This window comes from Panthera leo, chromosome B3, assembly GCF_018350215.1.
Source record: "Panthera leo isolate Ple1 chromosome B3, P.leo_Ple1_pat1.1, whole genome shotgun sequence".
NCBI classification, from domain to species: domain Eukaryota; kingdom Metazoa; phylum Chordata; class Mammalia; order Carnivora; family Felidae; genus Panthera; species Panthera leo.
Window position 1 is genome coordinate 117,595,026 of NC_056684.1, and position 20,190 is coordinate 117,615,215.

The 20,190-nt window shown below is 48.0% G+C and overlaps 1 protein-coding gene across 9 annotated transcripts in view; it reads left to right on the plus strand.

Annotated features, from left to right (window-relative positions):
- Positions 1-19,744, plus strand: part of DCAF4 (DDB1 and CUL4 associated factor 4) — a 32,079-nt gene extending 12,335 nt beyond the window's left edge. For 7 of the 9 annotated variants that reach the window (XM_042943688.1, XM_042943690.1, XM_042943687.1 and 4 more), the window contains 13 exons: positions 777-873; positions 3,003-3,106; positions 3,528-3,685; positions 4,371-4,453; positions 5,705-5,807; positions 8,338-8,481; positions 9,467-9,516; positions 13,662-13,741; positions 15,018-15,113; positions 15,224-15,321; positions 16,337-16,510; positions 16,815-16,929; positions 18,674-19,744. In XM_042943688.1, coding sequence (XP_042799622.1) covers positions 785-873; positions 3,003-3,106; positions 3,528-3,685; positions 4,371-4,453; positions 5,705-5,807; positions 8,338-8,481; positions 9,467-9,516; positions 13,662-13,741; positions 15,018-15,113; positions 15,224-15,321; positions 16,337-16,510; positions 16,815-16,929; positions 18,674-18,867 — 1,488 coding nt within the window. In that variant the 5' untranslated portion in view covers positions 777-784 and the 3' untranslated portion in view covers positions 18,868-19,744. Of the gene's footprint in view, positions 1-776; positions 874-3,002; positions 3,107-3,527; positions 3,686-4,370; positions 4,454-5,704; positions 5,808-8,337; positions 8,482-9,466; positions 9,517-13,661; positions 13,742-15,017; positions 15,114-15,223; positions 15,322-16,336; positions 16,511-16,814; positions 16,930-18,673 lie in introns of those variants that run through there. The other 2 variants (XR_006203941.1, XM_042943692.1) reach the window with 2 other exon arrangements.
- Positions 19,745-20,190: the final 446 nt, after the last annotated feature.

Genomic DNA, 20,190 nt, shown 5'->3' on the forward strand with positions numbered 1-20,190 from the left:
TCCTATAAAGGAGGCAGCCTTTATAGGCGAGGCTTGGTGTGTTGGCTCTGGTGAGAACCCATTTTGAGCCATCCTTTTGCCTAGCTCTGAGCATGAAGGAACTATCAAGAAGCAAAAAGGCGCCTTGGGTGGTCAGGCATCAACTCTTGATATCAGCTCAGGTCATGATGCAGAGCCTGCTTGGGATTCTCTCTCCCTCTCTGTCTGCACCTCCCCTGCTTGCTCACATGCACTGTGTCTCTTAAAACTAAACATTAAAAAAAAAAAGGCAAACGGGCGCCCGGGTGGCTCAGTTGATTAAGTGTCTGACTGTGGCTCATGTCATGATCTCACGGTTCGTGACTTCAGGCCCCGCGTCGGGCTCTGTGCTGACAGCTCCGAGCCTGGAGGCTGTTTCACATTCTGTGTCTCCCTCTCTCTGCCCTTCCCCTGCTCTCACTCTTGTCCCTCTTTCTCAAAAATAAATAAAACATTAAAAAAATATTTTTGTTTAAAACAAACAGAGAAGAGGGGCGCCTGGGTGGCTCAGTCGGTTAAGCGTCTGATTTCAGCTCAGGTCACGATCTCGCGGTCCGTGAGTTCAAGCCCCGCATCGGGCTCTGGGCTGATGGCTCAGAGCCTGGAGCCTGCTTCCGATTCTGTGTCTCCCTCTCTCTCTGCCCCTCCCCCGTTCATGCTCTGTCTCTCTCTGTCTCAAAAATAAATAAAGGTTAAAACAAACAGAGAAGTGCATACACGCACATATTTGTATGTAAACTTTTTTTTTTCTCTTTTAGGAGCAGAAATGCATAAAAACAACAGGCAGAATAGAAGACGTGTGCGAAGGGGCCACCAGCAGAACCCTTGGTTCAGACAACACGTTTCTGACGAGAGGCAAGTGCTGCTGCCCAGTGCCACCCCAGCACGTGCAGCCTGTCCGTGAGCGGGAGTCACAGGGTTCTCATCAAAAGGCAGGGTCTGAGCTGGGGCCCAGTGCCACTGCTGCAGGTCAGCCTGCCCACCACCGATTGAGTAGTTAGGAGATATGGCCGGACTCTTTTCTTCTGAGAGTGACCATGACCTCTGTACAGAGTATTAGCCATAGGCTTAGAAGGAGACCTTAACAGATAGAACTCAAGAGCCATTTTTCTGTTTTGCAGTCTTTTTCTCTCTCTCTCTCCCTTTTTTTCTAGCCAATGAAAATAGCATCCCGGAGACCTAATTTCATTTAGCCTAAGTCCTTAGAAAGGCTAAATATATAATATTGTATATAATAAACACAAAAAGGTGTAAAGAATAATACAATGAATGTCATGTACCCACTACCTAGTTTAGAAAGTAAAACTTAGTCTGTACTCAAAGTCCCCAGCATAAAACATGTTCCATTCTCAACTTATTTTTCTTATGGCCAGAAGTCCTGTTGGCCTTGAGCTGTGGGGAGTGTCTTATCCTGCTGTAGGTGGGCATCTTGTTCTGGGACTGGACTGTGTTTCTTTCATGGAGAAGTCTTTCCACAGCCCCCTCCTCACCAGAGAAAGCCTGCATGCCAATTTCAAAATTCTGCCGTACTTCAGACCTCCTTCTAACCTGGACGGGTGTCTTAACTACAGGGTCAGAAGATGCCAGATACCAAGAAGCTTCTCTAGAACAGATTAACCTAAACAGTAATAAAAACCACCAAAGTGTTGTGAAAAGAACAAGGGCTTTGGAATCAGAAGGTCTAGGTTTGACACTCTGCTTTTTCCTATGTGAATTTGGGCAAGTTACTTCACTCTGAGTCACCCTTGGACAAGAGAGCTAGTACAAGGTTTGCAATATTGTTATGTAAAGCCTCTGATGGGCTTCCTGCCTCTGAGCAGGCCCTTCATACATGGTGGGCCTCATTAGGTGCAGGATAAAATCGGTGACTCTGAGCCAGAATCCCAGACTTGACCCGTATTGTGGAAAGATCAGGACGGTGCCCAGTGTTTGTATGTTTTGTAAGGAGAGCTATGGATATTTTGGGGGCCCCGGGCCTTCGCACAAGAGTCCAATGTGCAGCGAAATGTGATCTGTGCAAAAAGAGCACTACTCTTCCTGGCAGGTACTGTGGAAACACGCCAGGCAGCCACCTTTTGGGCTCCATAGACAGAATGGAACAGCATTCCTTGGACTAGAAATGCAGACGTTTGTCATGATGCTTAATCCTTCTCTTGATGCTTAATCCTTCTCTTGCGGCAGCCAGATGAGCTGCCTCAGAAAGGTCCAGGCCATAAAAAGGGAGAGCAAATGATTTTCTCTGAAATGGCATAGTTAGAATTCACAGACAGAAGAGAAAGTTCTTTCATTCCTTCAGCCTAGTGATTCAGTTTGTATTCCTTTGAGGGATAGGCAGGAAGTTCTTGATTGTAAAGTGGATTTTGTCAGGATTCTAAAATTAGGTGTTTTGCTGTATCGTTATATCCTTCAGCCTGTAATTGCCACAGAAGCTGCTTGTAGTTTTGCAAATCAGGTGTTTAAACCATGGCTCTATCCCAGTATTAACTGAGCAAATCACCTCTGTGCCCTGAACCCCGGTTTCTCCATCTGTAAGCTTGTGTAGCCAGGTAAAATTTAAACCCTTTGTACTGCCGAATCCAATAAAGAATGAAATGCACCTGGCCTTGTAACTGCTGTTGAGCTGACAGATGAGCCCAGCTGGTGACACTCTCATTGGCAAAGATTTCTGTTCCCCTTTTCATTTGGAAATTTTGAAAAGATCTCACAAAATGCTCACATGAGGAGACAAGGAAAGGGAATTACTGTGACCTGTGTCCTGTTAAGGATGAGGAACCAAAACCTTGCCCTGACTTCTGTATATTTGTAGTAGGTAACACTGCTTTCCAGGAAAAGAGAGGTCAGAGCTCCCCAGGCAATCAGAAGAATCAGAGGGTTGAAATGAAGGCCATGGAACTGCCTTGACTGACCCCAGCAGGATCCCACAGTCAGAGAATGACTGGGACTCAAGCTCCTCACTGCAAGTTATTGTGACTGTGTGTCAACAGGTGTAACACAGTGGCACAGCAAAGCCCACAGGATTCTGGCCGTGCCGATGATGACGAGGCCCCATCGACCTCATCTGGCACAGCTGGGAGTTCTTCCGCGCCAGGTGAGGCGTCTGCTGGATGGTAGACCTCCTGTGTCCCTGCCCGTAGAAAAGATGAAACCTCATCCTGCCTCATCATCTGGTTCTGTTTTGGCTGCCCTTCTTAGCCATGTGTGTCTGCACTTGCATGTGGGTGAACTCCATGTGTGTCAACAACACCCGTTCCCGGCTTGGAGGAAATTCTGGAGCAAATTAAAACACTGACTAAACATCCTGACTGTGTCAGGAATGGGGATTCTGAGGCAAATGGCTCCGCCAGTGCAGGACCGAAATGGGCATCGGACGGGGAGTGACAATGTTAGCCCACCTCCTGCCCCTCAGAAAAGACAGGCATCTGTAAGGGGTGGTGTGGACAGATCACTGGGTTCCTTCATAGGTAGGTCAGTGCAGTGTCTAAGTGGATTTCATTTCTTTTTGACTAAAGATCTTCCAGGGTATTACTTTGACCCGGAAAAGAAGCGCTACTTCCGCTTGCTCCCTGGACATAACAATTGCAACCCCCTCACAAAGGAGAGCATCCGGCACAAGGAGATGGAAAGCAAAAGGCTGCAGCTGCTGGAGGAAGAAGACAAGCAGAAAAAGGTGGGCTCCACACTCGTGATGGCCACATCCATCCACTGCTGATAGGAGGTACCGAGCAGCTGCCTCTGTAACACTTAGCATGGTGCACTTCAGGGAATGTGACATCAACCTTCCACCATAGTAATCTGATGAAGCGAGTAAGAAGGCAAGAAATCTCCCACCCCCCTTTTCTTATCTGCAAAGTTTCATCAGTGATTCTCACATCTTGTCCTTTCTCAGAAGAATCTTGGGAAGTGGCATGAAATGGTTTCAGTACTTGTATATTTTAAATAGAAAACCGAGGGATATGGTTTGGATATGAGGAGTTCCTGCATCCCTTCTGGGGATTACATCCCAGCACATTTCAGTGGTTTATGGGGGCCCCCGGGTCACTAGTAGTCGAACAGAAAGCAGACGTGAGTGACCAGTGCCATTCTTGTGTTCACTAGTGGGGTGGCTTCATCTCCCCAGGCATAAATTGATGGGGAGTCTGGACGTGGGCACCAAACCAAATTCCTAGCTCACACGTTCTTTCTTGTGATGGACTTTTCCTCTTGCCAAGAAGAGGAGACCATTAGAACTTTATGCATATAGTTTCTGCCAACTTAGTACGCTTGCTTTTTCATTACATCCTGTGGAACTGAAAACATTCTCCATTATCCCATAACATAAAACTTCATTACTCTTCTCTTCTCTTTTAATTTAGAAAATAGCCAGGATGGGCTTTAATGCATCTTCATTGCTCCAAAAAAACAAGCTGGGTTTTCTCAATGCCACCAGTTATTGCCGGTAAGACAATGCCTCGTTGTTAAGTTTCCTTCGTGAATATTCTTTTCCTATTTCTTATTTCCATGGTCCAAGAAGTCAGTCAGGATGGAGTACATAACCACTCTGTAAGGAGTCTTCACAGTTGGGAGAGGGGGGCTCAGCTCACAGCCTGCCTTCTGCTGCTAAAACCAGCCCTGAGTGAGGCATTCTCTCTGTAGAGCAAGGGAAGTGGCTCATGTAGGAAGCCAAAGAGAGAGAGGGGATCTAGGCAGAGAAACTGAGCAGAAATTTCTCAAGATGTTTCCTCTGTGTTACTTGAAATCATTTTTAGTGTAATAGGAGGCCCTATAGCTTCATTCCCATGAGATTTCTGCTCCCTTCTCCTCTTCCAGCAAGTTGTCACCCAAAATAGAGCATTAAACAGATGTATGTGTTCTAAACTTTATACACTTGTAATGTCTGATATAATTCTAACCAAAACTCTGTGAGCTAGGTTGATATTTCCCCCAGTTTCCAGAAGAGACTGAGGCTTAGAGTTGATTGACTGGCTCAAGGTAAAGCTAGAAAGGGTGGAATTGTCTGACTCCCAACATCTGAGCTCCTAACCCCTACATTCTGCTGTCTCCCTGCTGTGCACGGAACTCATGTTATGAAGAAACAGCTTGAGTTTGAGTGCCTTATAGCACTTACCGTGGAACAAGGCCCCCTTCAGGGAAGGCCAGCCATGCAGGAGGTATCTGCCAAGTCGGGTCGGGTATGCCTCTCCAAATTTCCCTCCTGAGAGGGAAAGGAATTAAAGGTCTAGGTAGAAATACCTCTGTTCACCCTAAAACATGCTTTGTTCTTAGTGGGGTTGCGGCCATGATGTGGAGAGAGAAGGGGGTCCATACCTGGTTCTTGCTAGCTGGGTGCTCTTTGGCCTGCTGTTTCTTGCATTTTTCAGGCAAATTCTTTTTGTCTCAAGAAAGAGTTGTACTAGATGATCCAAGAAAGAGTTGTACGAGATGATCCAAAGACAGATTGGTCTAGTTCATCTTCCTTTGACCCTGTGAACGGGCCACCCATTTCTCGGCCTTAGTTTTCCTAAGAGTTCTACAATTGAGGTTATTTAGGACCCTACTCAACTCCATTGCTGACAATTACTTCGGAGGAGAAGTGGCTGACTAGGGGAGGCGGTCTCCAGGGTGTGGGCCAGGGTAGAGGCTCTGAGTCTGCTTCACGGGTGTCTTGTTACGACATCCATGCCCTCCCCGTCCCTCTTTCCCTCTGCAGTTTAGCTCATGAGCTGCGAGTGAGCTGCATGCAGAGGAAAAAGGTCCAGATTCAGAGCTCGGATCCCTCCGCTTTGGCAAGCGACCGATTTAACCTCATACTGGTGAGTGGGAGGGAGCGCCCTGCGGGTGCCAGAGGTATAGCTGCTGTCCCCGGACACTGCATGGCTTAACATTGGCTTTCATTGGGGCTAGCCGTGCGGAAGCCAGTGCCACAAAAGCAAGTGGTGTCCTCTTGGTTTTATGGTACTAACCAGTGCCTACTGGCTACCTGCTGGCAGGCGCTGAGCTGGCAGGGCAGGCTGTGCCGATCATCGTCACCCCCACTACAGCTCTTGTCATCTAATCTGAGAGCCTCAGCCCACCCCACATTGAGAACTGTCACAACGTAATTTTCCCTTTGGTGTGTTGTCTGCAAATTGAAAAGGTACACAGTGGACCAGGGGCTTCTAATCCTTTCTATACTGGGCATAATCTGGTGGTCAGACCTGAAGCACCAGTATCCTTTAGTAGCGACTATGTGTTATTCCCTTGCTTGCTGGCTCTGACCTCAGTGGCAGGGTCCTATAGGGTCTGTGCTCCTGGGCCTGCACGTCCAGCACAGCTCTGTCACGTCCTTTACAGGGAGCAGAGCATCTTCTCTGCTTTAGGTTAGACCTGGGCTGGAAGCCAAGGTTAAGGCCAGAGATTGCTGGAACCTAGGGTTCAGGGAAATGTTGGCAGAGGACCGAGAGTCCACTGCAAACAGAAGGCGATACACCACTGAGTTAGACCAGAAGCTTGAGGCCACAGAAGATCATGGCCTGTCCTGTAAGCCCTGTCCTTCCTGGAGGCCAGGAGACAGCTGAGAATTCGAGAAGGACACAAAATGGAGAACCTCAGCCTGGTGGTCTGCTGAAAGGACTGGAATCTGAAGCGACAGTGCCCACCCTTGAGGTCTTGCCCCAGGAGACCTCAACAGGAGAGCCCTTCTGCAAGGGGTATTCCAGGACTTGTGTTCTCTCCTGGCTTTACTCTCCTGTGTGTTTGGGGGCACAGTTTGACCTGAATCGCTGGAAAACTTTCTTGCAGTACTTTCCCCTCAGGAGCTCCTTCCCTGGGGTTCTTCCATAAAACTGGGTGGTGATGCCTGTGCTGTTGAGTATGGCCTGAGCCCCTGGTCCTCCTACTTCATCTCACACAAGGCTGGCACTAGTGCCCAGATCTTCCCAGTCACCCAGGGTTAGACGTGACTGGCTGGCTGTGTGACCAGAGTATTGGGAAGGGAGCTTTGCCACCCAGAGATCAGCTTTTCAGATCTGATTCCAGTCTCTGTCATGATTCTTCAGGAAACTGTGCTTTCCAAGTAAATTTGCAAAGTGAATACAGTTTCACCAACATCCAAACCCATGTATGTGTGTATGTTGTATTTATAAGTATACATAAAACACTTAAATATGTAGGGTTTTGGTTTGAAATAGTTATTAACTACATTATAAAAATTTTTTTAATTTGTTTTAATGTTTATTTTTGATAGGGAGACAGAGCGTGAGCAGGGGAGGGGCAGAGACAGAGGGAGACACAGAATCGGAAGCAGGCTCCAGGCTCCGAGCTGTCAGCCCAGAGCCCAACGCAGGGCTCAAACTCACAAACCGCGAGATCATGACCTGAGCCAAAGTCAGACGCTTAACCGACTGAGCCACCCAGGTGCCCCTAAAAAATTTTTTTTTATGTTTACTTCTTTTTGAGAGAGAGAGAGAGAGTACAAGCAGGGGAGTGGCAAAGAGAGAGGGAGACACAGAATCTGAAGCAACCTCTTGGCTCTGAGTTGTTGGTACAGAGCCCGATGCGGGGCTCGAACCCACAAACTGTGAGATCATTAACTGAGCTAAAGTTGGACGCTTAACCAACTGAGCCACCCAGGCCTGGCCCCTTTAATTTTTTTTTAACATTTACTTGTTTTTGAGAGAGCAACGGAGTGCAAGGCGGGGAGGAGCAGAGAGAGAGACACAGAATCCAAAGCAGGCTCCAGGCCCCGAGCTGTCAGCACAGAGCCCAACGTGGGGCTCAAGCTCAGAACTGTGGGATCATGACCTGAGCCAAAGTTGTACACTTAACCGACCGAGCCACCTGGGCGCCCCTGTAGTATTTTCTATTGTAATTTTTTCCTACAATGCAGTGGGTTTTTGTTTTTTGTTTTTTGTATCTCATTGAGGGGAAAAGTGCCCATGTAATGGGAATCCAGTTTTGTTTCCTCCTTTTACCCCTTCACAGTTATAACTAGCATTTTCCACATCGTTGTATGGCTTTCATGATGGCTGCGTGTCACCATGTGGCTCTTCCAGATGGATGTAGGGACTCTGCCAAACCGAGTTGTGAGTGGAGTCACTGTGCAGACCTCATGCCTCTTGACAGTTCCCCCTCATCGCCTTCACCCCCACTCTTGGACTACGAGATCAGATGCCTGTTAGCTTTGCCCAGTGACAGCTGGACTGAGTAGGTGCAAGTCAGGTTACCTCCATGCTCCCTCATGGGTGGGAGCACTCACCAAGTGAAAATGCTCAGAGCATGGGATCTAAGACAGATGGCAGGTGGTCTTAGGCAGCTCACCTGGCTCAGCCTGGGAGGTCACCTATGGTCTCCTTTCCCCTCCAGGCCGATACCAACAGTGACCGGCTCTTCACGGTGAATGATGTCAAAGTCGGAGGCTCCAAGTATGGCATCATCAGCCTGCGTGGTCTGAAGACCCCCTCGCTCAAGGTGCATATGCACGAAAACCTCTACTTCACCAACCGGAAGGTACATTGCCTTTCCCATTAGCCTCGCGACCCCCTTTGCCTTGGATGCAGGGGGCCTGCAGTAATTGGCCCAATTTAGAGTAGAGGAGAGAACCTTGGGTACCTCATTCTACCAAGAGAAAATGGAGTTTTAGATCTTGATAACCTATAAGGGAAGAAAAGGGCCTCAGGAGTTTCTTATCTTAGAAGAGAAATAACTGTCAATAGTTGGGAGAAGGCAACTGTCAATAGTTGGGAGAAGCAATAGTTGGGCTTCTTTAGGCTTGAGAGGCTTCTTTAACTGCTTATACAGACCTTCCCTCCAGAGGATCGAGGTGACCCGAAGGAGCCTATGCCAGGCACCGAGTTCCTGGGCAGTGGGCTGTTGTAGTCTTTGTGGATAGTCCTCCAGTGCATCAGTCACTCAGCCAGTCTGTGGCCTACCCAGAAGTTACATAAATAAAAAGAGGTTACATAAATAGAATATACATAAAGATGAGAGGTTACATAAATATAATACAGCACAGCTTGCCGTCTAGGGAGCAACCTTTAAATTGCACTTGGGTGATGGCTGCATGTGTAAAAAGCTGTGTGACATTCTATTCATTTGGGACATGAGCCACAAGATGGATACAGGTTGAAAATGGTTTCTGAATGAAATGAAATACAGTATGCCTTTCAGAGTTGGGTTTTGTCCCCTTCTGTTGCCGAGAACCCGTCCCCAAATCAGAAAGTTACTAGATGTCTCACTGTGAGGTCCATACTGATGACAAAGGACCAAAGCCTGGGGATTACTTCCTCCCTGTTCCTCTCAAGGTGCTACATGGTGGAGCAGGGAACTTCCCTGTTCTGACGCTTGTTCCAGCGTCTTTAAAAGGAGTGAGACCTGAAGAAAGAAGCCCCATGTCTGTATCCCTACTAGTTATTCCATAGGCAAGCATTCTATTTCTCTCCATGAGTTGGCAGTCAAACCAGTCTTTCTGTCTTGCTGTGTGTTTCCTCACCAGGTGAACTCTGTGTGCTGGGCCTCGCTGAATCACTTGGATTCCCACATTCTGTATCTTTTGGCAGACGAAGAGGTTTGGTGGGCAGGCCAGGCCCTGATGAGGAGCTGAGTGTCTGTGGGGTTTGTGAGGTGGCGTCCTAGGGGCCAGAGAGGTCTGCACCATTTTGTGTGCACATCTCACCCTTTAGGAAGGAGCATTGCCGCTAGGTAGAGAACAAAGATTCCCATGGAGCACAGAGAAGTAGTCGAGGTCCCAGGGTGACATTGATGTCACTATGTGCCATCACTGTTAAGATCTGTAAAAGAACTGGGGCGCCTGAGTGGCTCAGTCAGTTGAGCGTCTGACTTCAGCCCAGGTCATGATCTCGTGGTTCGTGAGTTCGAGCCCCACATCGGGCTCTGTGCTGACAGCTCGGAACCTGGAGCCTGCTTCGGATTCTGTGTCTCCCTCTCTCTCTGCCCCTCCCCTGTTCACACTCTGTCTATCTCTCCTTTAAAAATAAATAAACATTAAAAAAAAAAAAAGATCTGTAAAAGAATAGTAAAGCCTTAGGCAGAAACCCCACATCCTCCTGAGGTGAAGGAGGAGGAACTCAGAGCTGCAGTGGTTTGAGGGTGGGCTGGACCCCTTGCGGGGGAAGGCTGAGGGCGTACATCAGTAAAAGGGATTCCTTTGGCATTGGACATGAGTGTGTGGGCTCTGTGCCTGGGGTCCCTGCCAGACATGGCCTTCTTTAGAGCCCTCTTCTTGTAGCCTCTTCCCTCTCAGAGAGCGATCAGGGTTCTTCTACTAGGAGCACTGGAGCGTAGTTTCAGGCTAGCTAGACCCTTCCCCTGGAGTCCCTGAGGGCTCTTGACGCACAAGACACCTGTCTGTCTCGTGCTTCTGAGAGTAATATTGTTTGAGCCAAAGCCACACATTCATATGTCTTGTCCTTGGTTCATTTCCATAATAAATGAGTTCTTGAAACTATGTGACCACTCATTGTACCTAACACCTATTTCGTGAGTTGTCACGAGGCTAATATTAGTTAATATCTATGAATGCACTTAGCACAGTGCTTGTCACATCATGGGTCCTCAACAAATAATGGTTTCAAAAAATTGGAACCTGTTGGGGTTTTTTAGTTTGTTCTATGGCACTCTGTCTCTCTTTTTTTATTTTTATTTATTTTGAGAGAGAGCATGAGTGGGGAAGGGACAGAGAGAGAGAGAATCCCAAGTAGGCTCTGTGCTGTTAGTGCAGAGCCACACGCAGGGCTCAAACTCACAGACCGTGAGATCATGACCTGAGCTGAAATCAAGAGTGAGATGCTTAACTGACCGAGCCACCTAGGCATCCCCACGGCACTCTGTTTTTAAAACATTTTATTTTATTTTAAAACACTCTATTTTAAAAACATTAGAGATTCTGGTTATACATTTTATATAAGACACACAAAATTGTGTGTGTTCTGTAAATCGAAAATTCTATGTGGCTTTCATTTGGTGGGATTCTGTGGAAGGATAAGGCCACCTGTTACTGTGATCTTACAAGAGGACAGAAGAGACCAAGTCTTAAAGGAGAGAAAACAACCTTGCTCTCATTTCTGATCTTAAAACAGGATAACATTTTCCCATGTTTCTCTCCTTAGGCTAAGGAGAGGATAAAAATCCATATAATTGGTTTTAAAAATACGGTCTGTGGTAGCTTCATCAGCTACTTGCCCTCTGGTGATCATTTCAGGTAATCTTCAGGCTTCTGTGCACCCGCTGCTTCTGCGGAGGGTCCTGGAACTCATTTAGACCTGTCCTCTGCATTTTCCCCCCAAAGAACGGTGGGAGGTTCGATCGAAGTTGTACTTAACTGGGCTTTTCAATAACCCGTGGCCTATTAAAGGGTTAAATCTAATACTGACCCCGTTAGTATCCTATAGGGTTTAAGGGTAACCTGGGTCTTAGTCCTAGTAACTGAAAGTGCATCTGGGCAGGGACTCCCTCCCCGCATCCTCACCCTCCAAACCCAGAAGGAAAAGAGGTTTCTTTAGGAAGGGCTAAAGAACACTGGGCTGCCCAGCTCCAGTGTTATTATTTATGGCTTCAGCACTCTCCATACTGCTATATTTAACATGAGGCTTACCACCCAAGGCAGTGTGATGTGTACACATCACACATTCAGACAATCAGTAATGTTGCTTGATTGCTTTGCAGGTATTTACATTTTTCACTGAGGTATGTGTTCATTCCTCCAAAATCTGTTGAGTTTATATGCGATCCCTGTGCAAGGTGCTAGAAATGGCAGCGCAGCAGGTGCTCAGTCTGTATAGTGAGTCTGTGGGGCAATTGGATGCAAGCGGGAGAAAGGGATTAGGGTGGCCTTCCTGGAGGTGATCCCACACAGAAAGGAGGGGACAGAGCTCACAGCAGAAGGAAGAAGCAGGAGGGAGCTTGCACATTGCATAGCAGTAAGTGGTCTGATGTCTGATGTCTCTGGCAAGGTGGGGCCTTGGCTGCTGGAATGTTCTAGAAGATTGTGGCCATGGAGGTATTTCTTACGAAGCAGTGTGGGCAAGAGACTGGCAATGGTGAGACCTCAGGCAGAGAGCTGCTGCAAGACCGAGGGCAGGGGAGAGGGTGTGATGGATGAGCAGGAGTGGAGGAGAGGCATGCGTCCAAGAGGCTTAGGATCTAGGCCAGGGAATGGAGGTGGAAGAGAAGGTCTGAGGAGGGAACTCCAAGAGGGCGGTTGTGGAGGCCACGAAGGAGCGTGTGGTTGGAAAGTGTCGTGTGGCCACAGGCAAGACTGGAAAGTGTTGATGAGAGTGAGAAACAGTTCGCTGGAGACCTTGGGGAGAACACCTGATTGGAAGAGGAGTGTCAGACCTGGGTTTCAGTGAGCTGAAGAGTGACAGGAGGGCAAGGAGGTAGAGAAACACAGACTCCTGTCGAGAAAATTCTGCCTGTGAAGGGAGAGGAGCCAGAGCAGTCGGAAGACAGATGGCCCGGTAGACATGCGGAGGCAGTTCAAAGGAAAGGAGACCCAAATGGCTGTGATCTGATGGATCAGCACATCCAGTTGTAGCCCAGGAAACTCAAGTTAAAATGAGATGTCACTTTATACCCGTTCAGATGAGCAAAAGTTTTAAAAGTCTGATAGTGCCCGGTTCGGCAGATGGGGGAAACTGCTGGTGTAAGTAAATTGATAAGACCCCTTTAAGTTGCAACCCCTTGTGACCCCACAGTTCCACACTGGGTTTAGACACTAGAGCCTGTTTGCAAACTGCAAGTCGTGACCTCTGCCGGTGGGCCATTAGATCCGTTCGTGAGCAGCACTTTTTTTTTTTTTTTTTTTTTTTTTTTTTTTTTTTTTAATGAAACAGACTAGAAAATAATCGGTTCCATATTTAGTAAGAGTAAATATTTTCTAAAACTTCTGTTTCAGTTATTTGCGTGAATGCAGTGCGTGGTAGCGTAAAATCAAACTCCTAGAGTGGGTTCAAGAAAACACTGCTTTAAAGCAGCCTCCCACATATGGAGTAGGACACAGGAACACTGGAGGGGATGCTCATTCCAGCAGCAGAGAAAAAAAAAAAAAAAAAACAGAACAAGTTAAGTACCCATCAGCAGATGAATTGTATATTCATCCACAGTGAAAGTGAAGGAACAGGAGCTACAAGCTTCAATACAGATGAATCTAGAAGACAGCAAGATGGAAAAGCTGTAGAAGATACTCTAAGGAAATAGAGCATGGCCCAGACCTCAGACCAATTTTAGAATGGGATTCTGGGTAGGGGAAGCGTTGGACTGGGGAGGGGTCAGAGAGTCTTTTAACTGTGACATATTTTTCCTTTTAAAACATCGGAAACTGGGGTGCCTGGGTGGCTCGGTTGGTTAGGTGTCCCACTTCGGCTCAGGTCACAGTCTCACAGTTTGTGAGTTCAAGCCCTGTGTCAGGCTCTGCTGACAGCTCAGGCCTGGAACCTGCTTCGGATTCTGTGTCTCCCTCTCTCTTCCTGCTCTTTTTCTTTCTCTCTCTCTCTCTCTCAAGTAAACAAACTTCAAAAAAAAGTTTAAAGAAAAAAAAATCTGAAACTAAATCTAGAAAATGTAAGCGTGTTAAATCTGGCTCACGGCGTTACAGTTTCTTGAAGGGTACTAATGCCCATTCTCTTCCCAGAGGAGAGCCTTGTACTTGACTGCCCTTAACAGCTTTCTAGGCTGTGCCTCATGGGAATCGCAGAGACTCCAGGCTGTGCCACCCTGCTCCCAGCATCGCTGTTTGTCAGTAGTCACCCAGGTACCGGGGCCTTTTCCTTTGGATAAGGAGGTGCTCTGAAGGAGGTCTTGGTCCCTGCCTCCTAGGAGCTGCAGTCACAAGAACGGTGTAGACTCCGTGGTGAAGGTTGGGACAGGAGGGGTGGGGACCGCAGAGTGGGTGGGGACAGCCTATAGAAGCACAGTAGGATTCTGTAAACTGGACCCAGGATTGGTACTAGAAGCAGGTGCATCTTTACACACCCCTCCATTGACCCCTTCGTTGGGGTCCCCTCAGCCAGAACAGTTAGGAAGAGTATGTAATGAGTGCAAGAGATCAGAGTATTGATTTGGGCTTCCTGCACGGACCATGCAGAAAAGCATGGCAGGTGCTGCTGGGGATGTTGGCATTCTGTGTGCCTGAAGGCAGTTGGACTTCTCCTTCCTGGCAGCATTCTGGATATTAAGTTTTCAGTCTTTCAGAGAATTAGGATCAGTTAGACGAGGGTCAGACCTCTAAGAGTGCAGGGCTTCGGGTAGACCTGGCGTGGGTCCCGGCTCTGCCCCTTACCAACTTGAACAGATTGCTTAACCCCGTGAAGAGAACACCTACCGCAGCAGGTTACGTGGAGGGTATGAGGCACACTTAGCCCGCTGCCTGCCGTTTCATTGTACAGCAAGCTTGCGTGGCAGGAGCATGTGTTATCCTGTTTTATAGATGAGGAAAGTGAGGCAAAGAGAGGTTCAGAATTTGCCTTACAAAACTAATCTATGGTGTCATAAGTCAGGAGAGTGATTCTCTTTAAGGAAGAGTAGGGAGATGGTAATTGGGAAGGTTATCAAGGGTACTGGAATATTTTGCTTTTTAACCTAGATGATGGTATAGCTATACTTACTTTGTGCTAACTCATTGAACTATATACTTGGAATTTGTTATCAATTTTGTTATCACTTTAAAAGCTTATTTTACAAATGTTTTCCTTGAGATCACACATCTAATAGTGTGATGTGGGATTGAAACCCTCTTGTAAAAACACTACACTGCTTTTCTGATGGCAGTTAGTAGTTCTAATGCTACTACTGGGAAGTCGGGAAAGATGTGCTCATTATCAGAATGACCACTTTTGAGCCAGGTACCCCAGTGGAGTGTCTCTTTTTTTGCTACCACAAAACCCAGAATGGGGCCAAGATATAGATCCTTCTGAGCAGTCATTCCTGGAGGTTTCCCAGAACTAGTGGTCACTGGCCTGGCAGCATAGAGAGGAGATCTTCGTCCCTCCAGGGCAGCGACCCTTTATAGTCACTGTTCCCATCAACAGGAGAACGGCCCGGCATGCTCTGCAGTTTCCGGATCCCTGGGGCCTGGTCCTGTGCATGGTCCCTGAACATCCAGGCAAATAACTGCTTCAGTACAGGTGAGCCATGACTGACTCCACAGGTTCCCAGCGTAAAGAATTTCAGACTTCAAACTCCCTGTCCAGGCTGTGAGTGATCCTCGTCTCTCTGCCCCATCCCTATTTGTCAGGCTTGTCTCGGCGAGTCCTAGTGACCAACGTGGTGACAGGACACCGGCAGTCATTTGGGACCAGCAGCGATGTCTTGGCCCAGCAGTTTGCTCTCATGGTTGGTTGGATTGGGAAGGGGGCACTATAAAGTTTCCCAAGATTGGAAATTGTGCTGGACTGAAAATGATTCCTGTGTGGTATCTGGTTGTCCCTCTCTTTCAGGGGAAAAAAGGACATCAGAGAGGATTAATGGTTTACTTGGTGATTGTATGTGCACTGGAGGAAAGTTGGCTGATTCAGAAAGGCCTGGCTAAACTGGCTTTTGGTTTTGGTTTTGTTTGGGTTTTGGGTTTTTGGGTTTTTTTTTGGTTTTTGGTTTTTTTTTTTAAGTGCAAAAAGGTGATTTTATTAAAGCACAGGGACGGGACCAACGACAGGAAGCTGCCTAAACTGGCTTTAAACAACTTCCTATTTAAATGAATTGTTAGTACTTCTTAAGTACTGGGATTAGCCATCAGGACAAGTAATTTTTTTGACATATAAATAAAGTCTCAATTCATAACACTAAATAGCCTCATACCTAGCTTTCAATTTACATATTTTAAATTTTAACAAAATTCTAGTCATTCCTACTTTTCAGAGACTTCCCCCGTTAAAAAATGCCATCTTTGTTTAAAAGCCTGGAGGAGTGTGCAGACTGCCAACCTGCCGTCTTCTGGAAGCACAGAAGTGTTTCTGCATGTTTCATGTTTCTGCAGCCTTCTGCCCTCTGTTTGGGACTCCATGACTTCCCTGGATGTCTCATCTCTCCTACTCCATACTCCCACCCTCGCTTCTCACAAAGGACCTTCCTTGGTGGAGATAAGGCACCATCACATGGGCTTCACAGAATGAGGCCTAAGGGTCCAGTGCAGCCAGTGGGGAGGACACTGGAAGACACGTGGGGTCCAGTTCTCTTACCCTTTCCTAAGGAACTCCTCCAGCTACCCTGAGGCTCAAATCCCCACCAAGCCATCAACCCACACCTCTGATCCAGGGGCTGGGAGAGGGGTGCGAGACAGGCCTTCTGTTCTGGAAGGCACACCCCTCCCAGCCTTAGAGGAGGAGGTACCAACCAGTGCCTTTTTCCATAGGCTCCTTTGCTGTTTAATGGCTGTCGTTCTGGGGAGATCTTTGCCATTGATCTGCGTTGTCGAAATCAGGGCAAGGGCTGGAAGGCCACCCGCCTGTTCCACGACTCAGCAGTGACTTCTGTGCAGATCCTCCAAGAAGAGCAAAACCTGATGGCATCTGACATGGCGGGAACGGTAGGGTAGCACTGACTCTTTCGGGCCACTGCAGCCACTGGCCCAGAGTTCTGCCAGATGAAGGGCTCTTCAGAAGAGACCCTCATGCAAGACAGTAGCAAGGGAAAGGCAGTTGTGGGCTGTGCAGAGGTGGGAGCCCAGCCCGATCTAGACAGACACAAAACTGGTTTTGATGCTTTTGAAACTTAAGATTTTCCTAACCTGGAGAGGTGTTTGGACGCCACCTTGTCCTCCCTGGCTTCCGCGCCTAGTTCGCTAGTGTGCCTGCCAGACTCTTTCTGATGGCCCCTTGTGCTTTCCACAGATCAAGCTGTGGGACCTGAGAACCACTAAGTGTATAAGGCAATACGAAGGTCACGTGAACGAGTACGCCTACCTGCCCCTGCACGTGCATGAGGAAGAAGGCATCGTGGTAGCAGGTACCTAGGGAGGGGGAGATATTCTGTCCTGTCAAATAAAACGGCAGAGGGGGAAATTACTCCAAATCTGAACTGAATACTTGGGACTGTGGACTCCTGAGGTCAGGGGGACCAGATGGGACGTAGAGTAGGACATGAGTAAGCAGCAGTTAAACATCCACCAGTTGGACAGCCCTTTGTCCCCATGTTAATGGGACAACATCACCTCAGTAACAGGCAGGTTAGGTGCAATAAAATACAGCAGCTTGGGAGACCTGGGTGTCCACCTGGTCAGCATTCAATGGGACCCTTAGCCCATCCTGTTGAAAAGCTTGGGCTCCCTGTTCTTTGAGCTCACTTTCTAGCAGAGGATGCTGAGAAAAGAAATTAAGGTCATTGTAACAGCACTGGTTCCTGGTCCCCTTAACACTGTCCATGGGGATCCATGATCTGCAGAACAGGAGCTGAAATGTCTAGCCGCTGCTTTGAAAGGAGCTACAGGTTGATCACAGGTTTTGAGTTTCTGGGCTACAAAATGTTCTGATAGCATGAAAGCTCAGTGGTTTGACAAATTAAATAGTAGGCCCTTGACAGAAGGAATACGTTCTTGGTCTTGACAAGTCCTCACATTTGCAAATATGCCTACAGAATGTACTTGTTCCCCACGCCCAAGAAGCGTCACTTGGTTAGGACTTTCTCAGGCTGATTTACTACTCTCACCGCCAGCAGCAGTTAGCTTCCCGCTTAGGCCTAGTTTCCATAAGTTTTCATCTAAGAAGAACTTCTGTGTTCTGGATAATATAAAAGAGAGAAGCCCCGTTGAGAGGCAGACCTGGGTAGGTGGGCTAGCTGCAGTAATCGGTGAACTGCGCGGCCTGAATCCATCCACAGCCGAGGGAGTGCACGGTCTCGGCCGACCACAGGCACAGATGTGAAATCCGGGAAGCCCTAAGGTCTGCCCTCCTTTCCTCGGAAGCTCTCCAGTAGTGTAGACCGCGTCTGGCCTGCCGCAGCCAGTGGTTGTTAGGTGCCACATCCCTCACAGCTCTGGGCCCTAAAGACTTACGTGGTCTGACACACTGAGCCATCGAACCAGAAACAGCACAGGGCACCTGGGTGGCTCAGTCAGTTGAGCATCCGATTCTTGGTTTTGGCTCAGGTCACGAGCTCACAGTTTTAAGAGCTTGAGCCCCGCATCCACGCTGCCGGCAAGGAGCCCGCTTGGGATTCTCTGCCCCTCTCTCTCCACCCCTCCCCTACTCACGCCCTCTCAAAATAAACTTTAAAAAAAGTTTTTTTTTTTTTGAATGTTTAAAAAAATTTCGTTAAACTAGAAAAAGCTCTGGGGAGCGTCATCACCTGGTTTGTCCCCGGGATGTATTAAAGTGAAGAGGTCTTCCTGGTCACTATTTCACAAACAGGAAATCAGTTGCAGTCACCCTCTTGAACAGCCCTTGACAAGAGAAGCAGAGCGCCCACCTGTTAGCCGACATGCCTGGGGCACCATCCGAGGCGTCGCCGGCCAACGCATTTGGTCGCTTGGAATACCTGCAACTGGTGGTGCTTGTAGAGCACAGGAAGACCTGGAACTTTGATTTTCAAGAAGTACACGTTATCGACAGAAATAGTTTCCATTTGCATTTGTGCTTTGGGTCCCGTGGAGTCCTTTTTAGCCTTAGGAATTGCGAGAAGCCATGTCCACGTGTATACACTTTCTTCTGTGCATCCTCTCACTAACCTGCTGTGTATCTTCCCTCTTTCTTAGTGGGCCAGGACTGCTACACGAGAATCTGGAGCTTCCATGATGCCTGCCTGCTGAGAACCATACCTTCCCCTCACCCCACCTCCAAGTCTGACATCCCCAGTGTGGCCTTCTCGTCTCGGCTCGGGGGCTTCCGGGGAGCCCCAGGGTTGCTCATGGCCGTCCAGCAGGACCTTTACTGTTTCTCCTACAACTGATTCCACGGGGTGCAACCCAGAGGGATGTGGACTTGACTTACGGGAGTGAGGAGCAGCCATGCCTCTGCCACAATTCCTGTTTCCAGTGAGGGCATTTTAAATGGGTGCTCTGTGTACACAGATCCCATCCATCCGGCTGCTGGGAAGAGGTGCTATGTTTTAAGTGGAGACACTTCAGTAAAGTTATTCCAGTTAAGTTGTGAGCTCAGAGAGCTCAGAAGTCCTTTTCATAAAAGGTACTTGTTTCCTGTTGAATTCCTTAGAATAGCCTGTGCCCCACTCCCCTCTCCTCCGCCCCAGCCCTTTTCAAACAAAAACTCTGCTAAGGGCTGAAGATTGGCAGTAACTGAAGTTTTCTTTCACCAAAAGCCCTTTCAAGAAGGGTAATGGGATTGGGTGAGACTGTTAGTGTAGTCAGTGCTTGGGTCCCAGAAAGGTGTGCGCCTGGACTGGAGAAAGCTGGGGAGAAGGGGAAGCAGGGAGTCCTTTCTCTGAGTCTCTCGAGAAAGATTGAAGGCTGGATTGCGGGGGGGTGGTCATTAAAAAGCCTTCTCAGACTCATTCAACATCAGTGGCAGATCTTGGATCCCCCTTTTATTACCATTCATAGGCATTGGGAGGAAAAATGGACCTTTCTAGATGCTAGAGGTTTTAAACAGACCCTAGCATGCATGCCTTTGTTGAGGCACCTCCCAGCATGTTAGGTACAACAGTTCCTATTCCTGTTATGGTGATTTGAATGGCAGCTTCATGGGCCTCATCTCAAAGAAAATTGGTTTTCATTTTTTGTAATCTAGGAGAGGCAGTTTGTGAGCTGTTTATACAAAGTTTTCAAGAGCCTGTCTTTCTACCGAACAATAAACCAGAAAGAACGATGCGTAGTGTGTTGCTCTGTCAACGGTTTAGAAGATCATGATGCTTGGCCGCTACAGCAACGAGCCAGCGCAGTAACGTCTACTCAGATCTTAGACGAGGAGTAGAGACCAGCTTCGATGGCTTTGCAAGAGAGCTTTCATTTTTTGTGCCTGCTTGAGGTGCGTGCCTCAAGAAGCTGACCCCCTATGGGCTACAACAGCAGGCTCCCCAGCTCCCCTCCTGCTAGGCTGTGGGGGGCTTGGCTGTGTCCCTCCACCCCAGGCTGCAGCCCCTGTTAGAACATAGCTCTGCACGTTCCAGCAGCTTCTACTTGTCTCTTCAGACCTCCTAACTGCACCTCACTGTTGCTAGCCCAGGAACTTCAATTAAACTCTTCAGTTACTCCCTTGAGTGTTAGTTACATCTTGTTTCCTGCCAGTACAATTTAATATACAGAAAACGAAATCT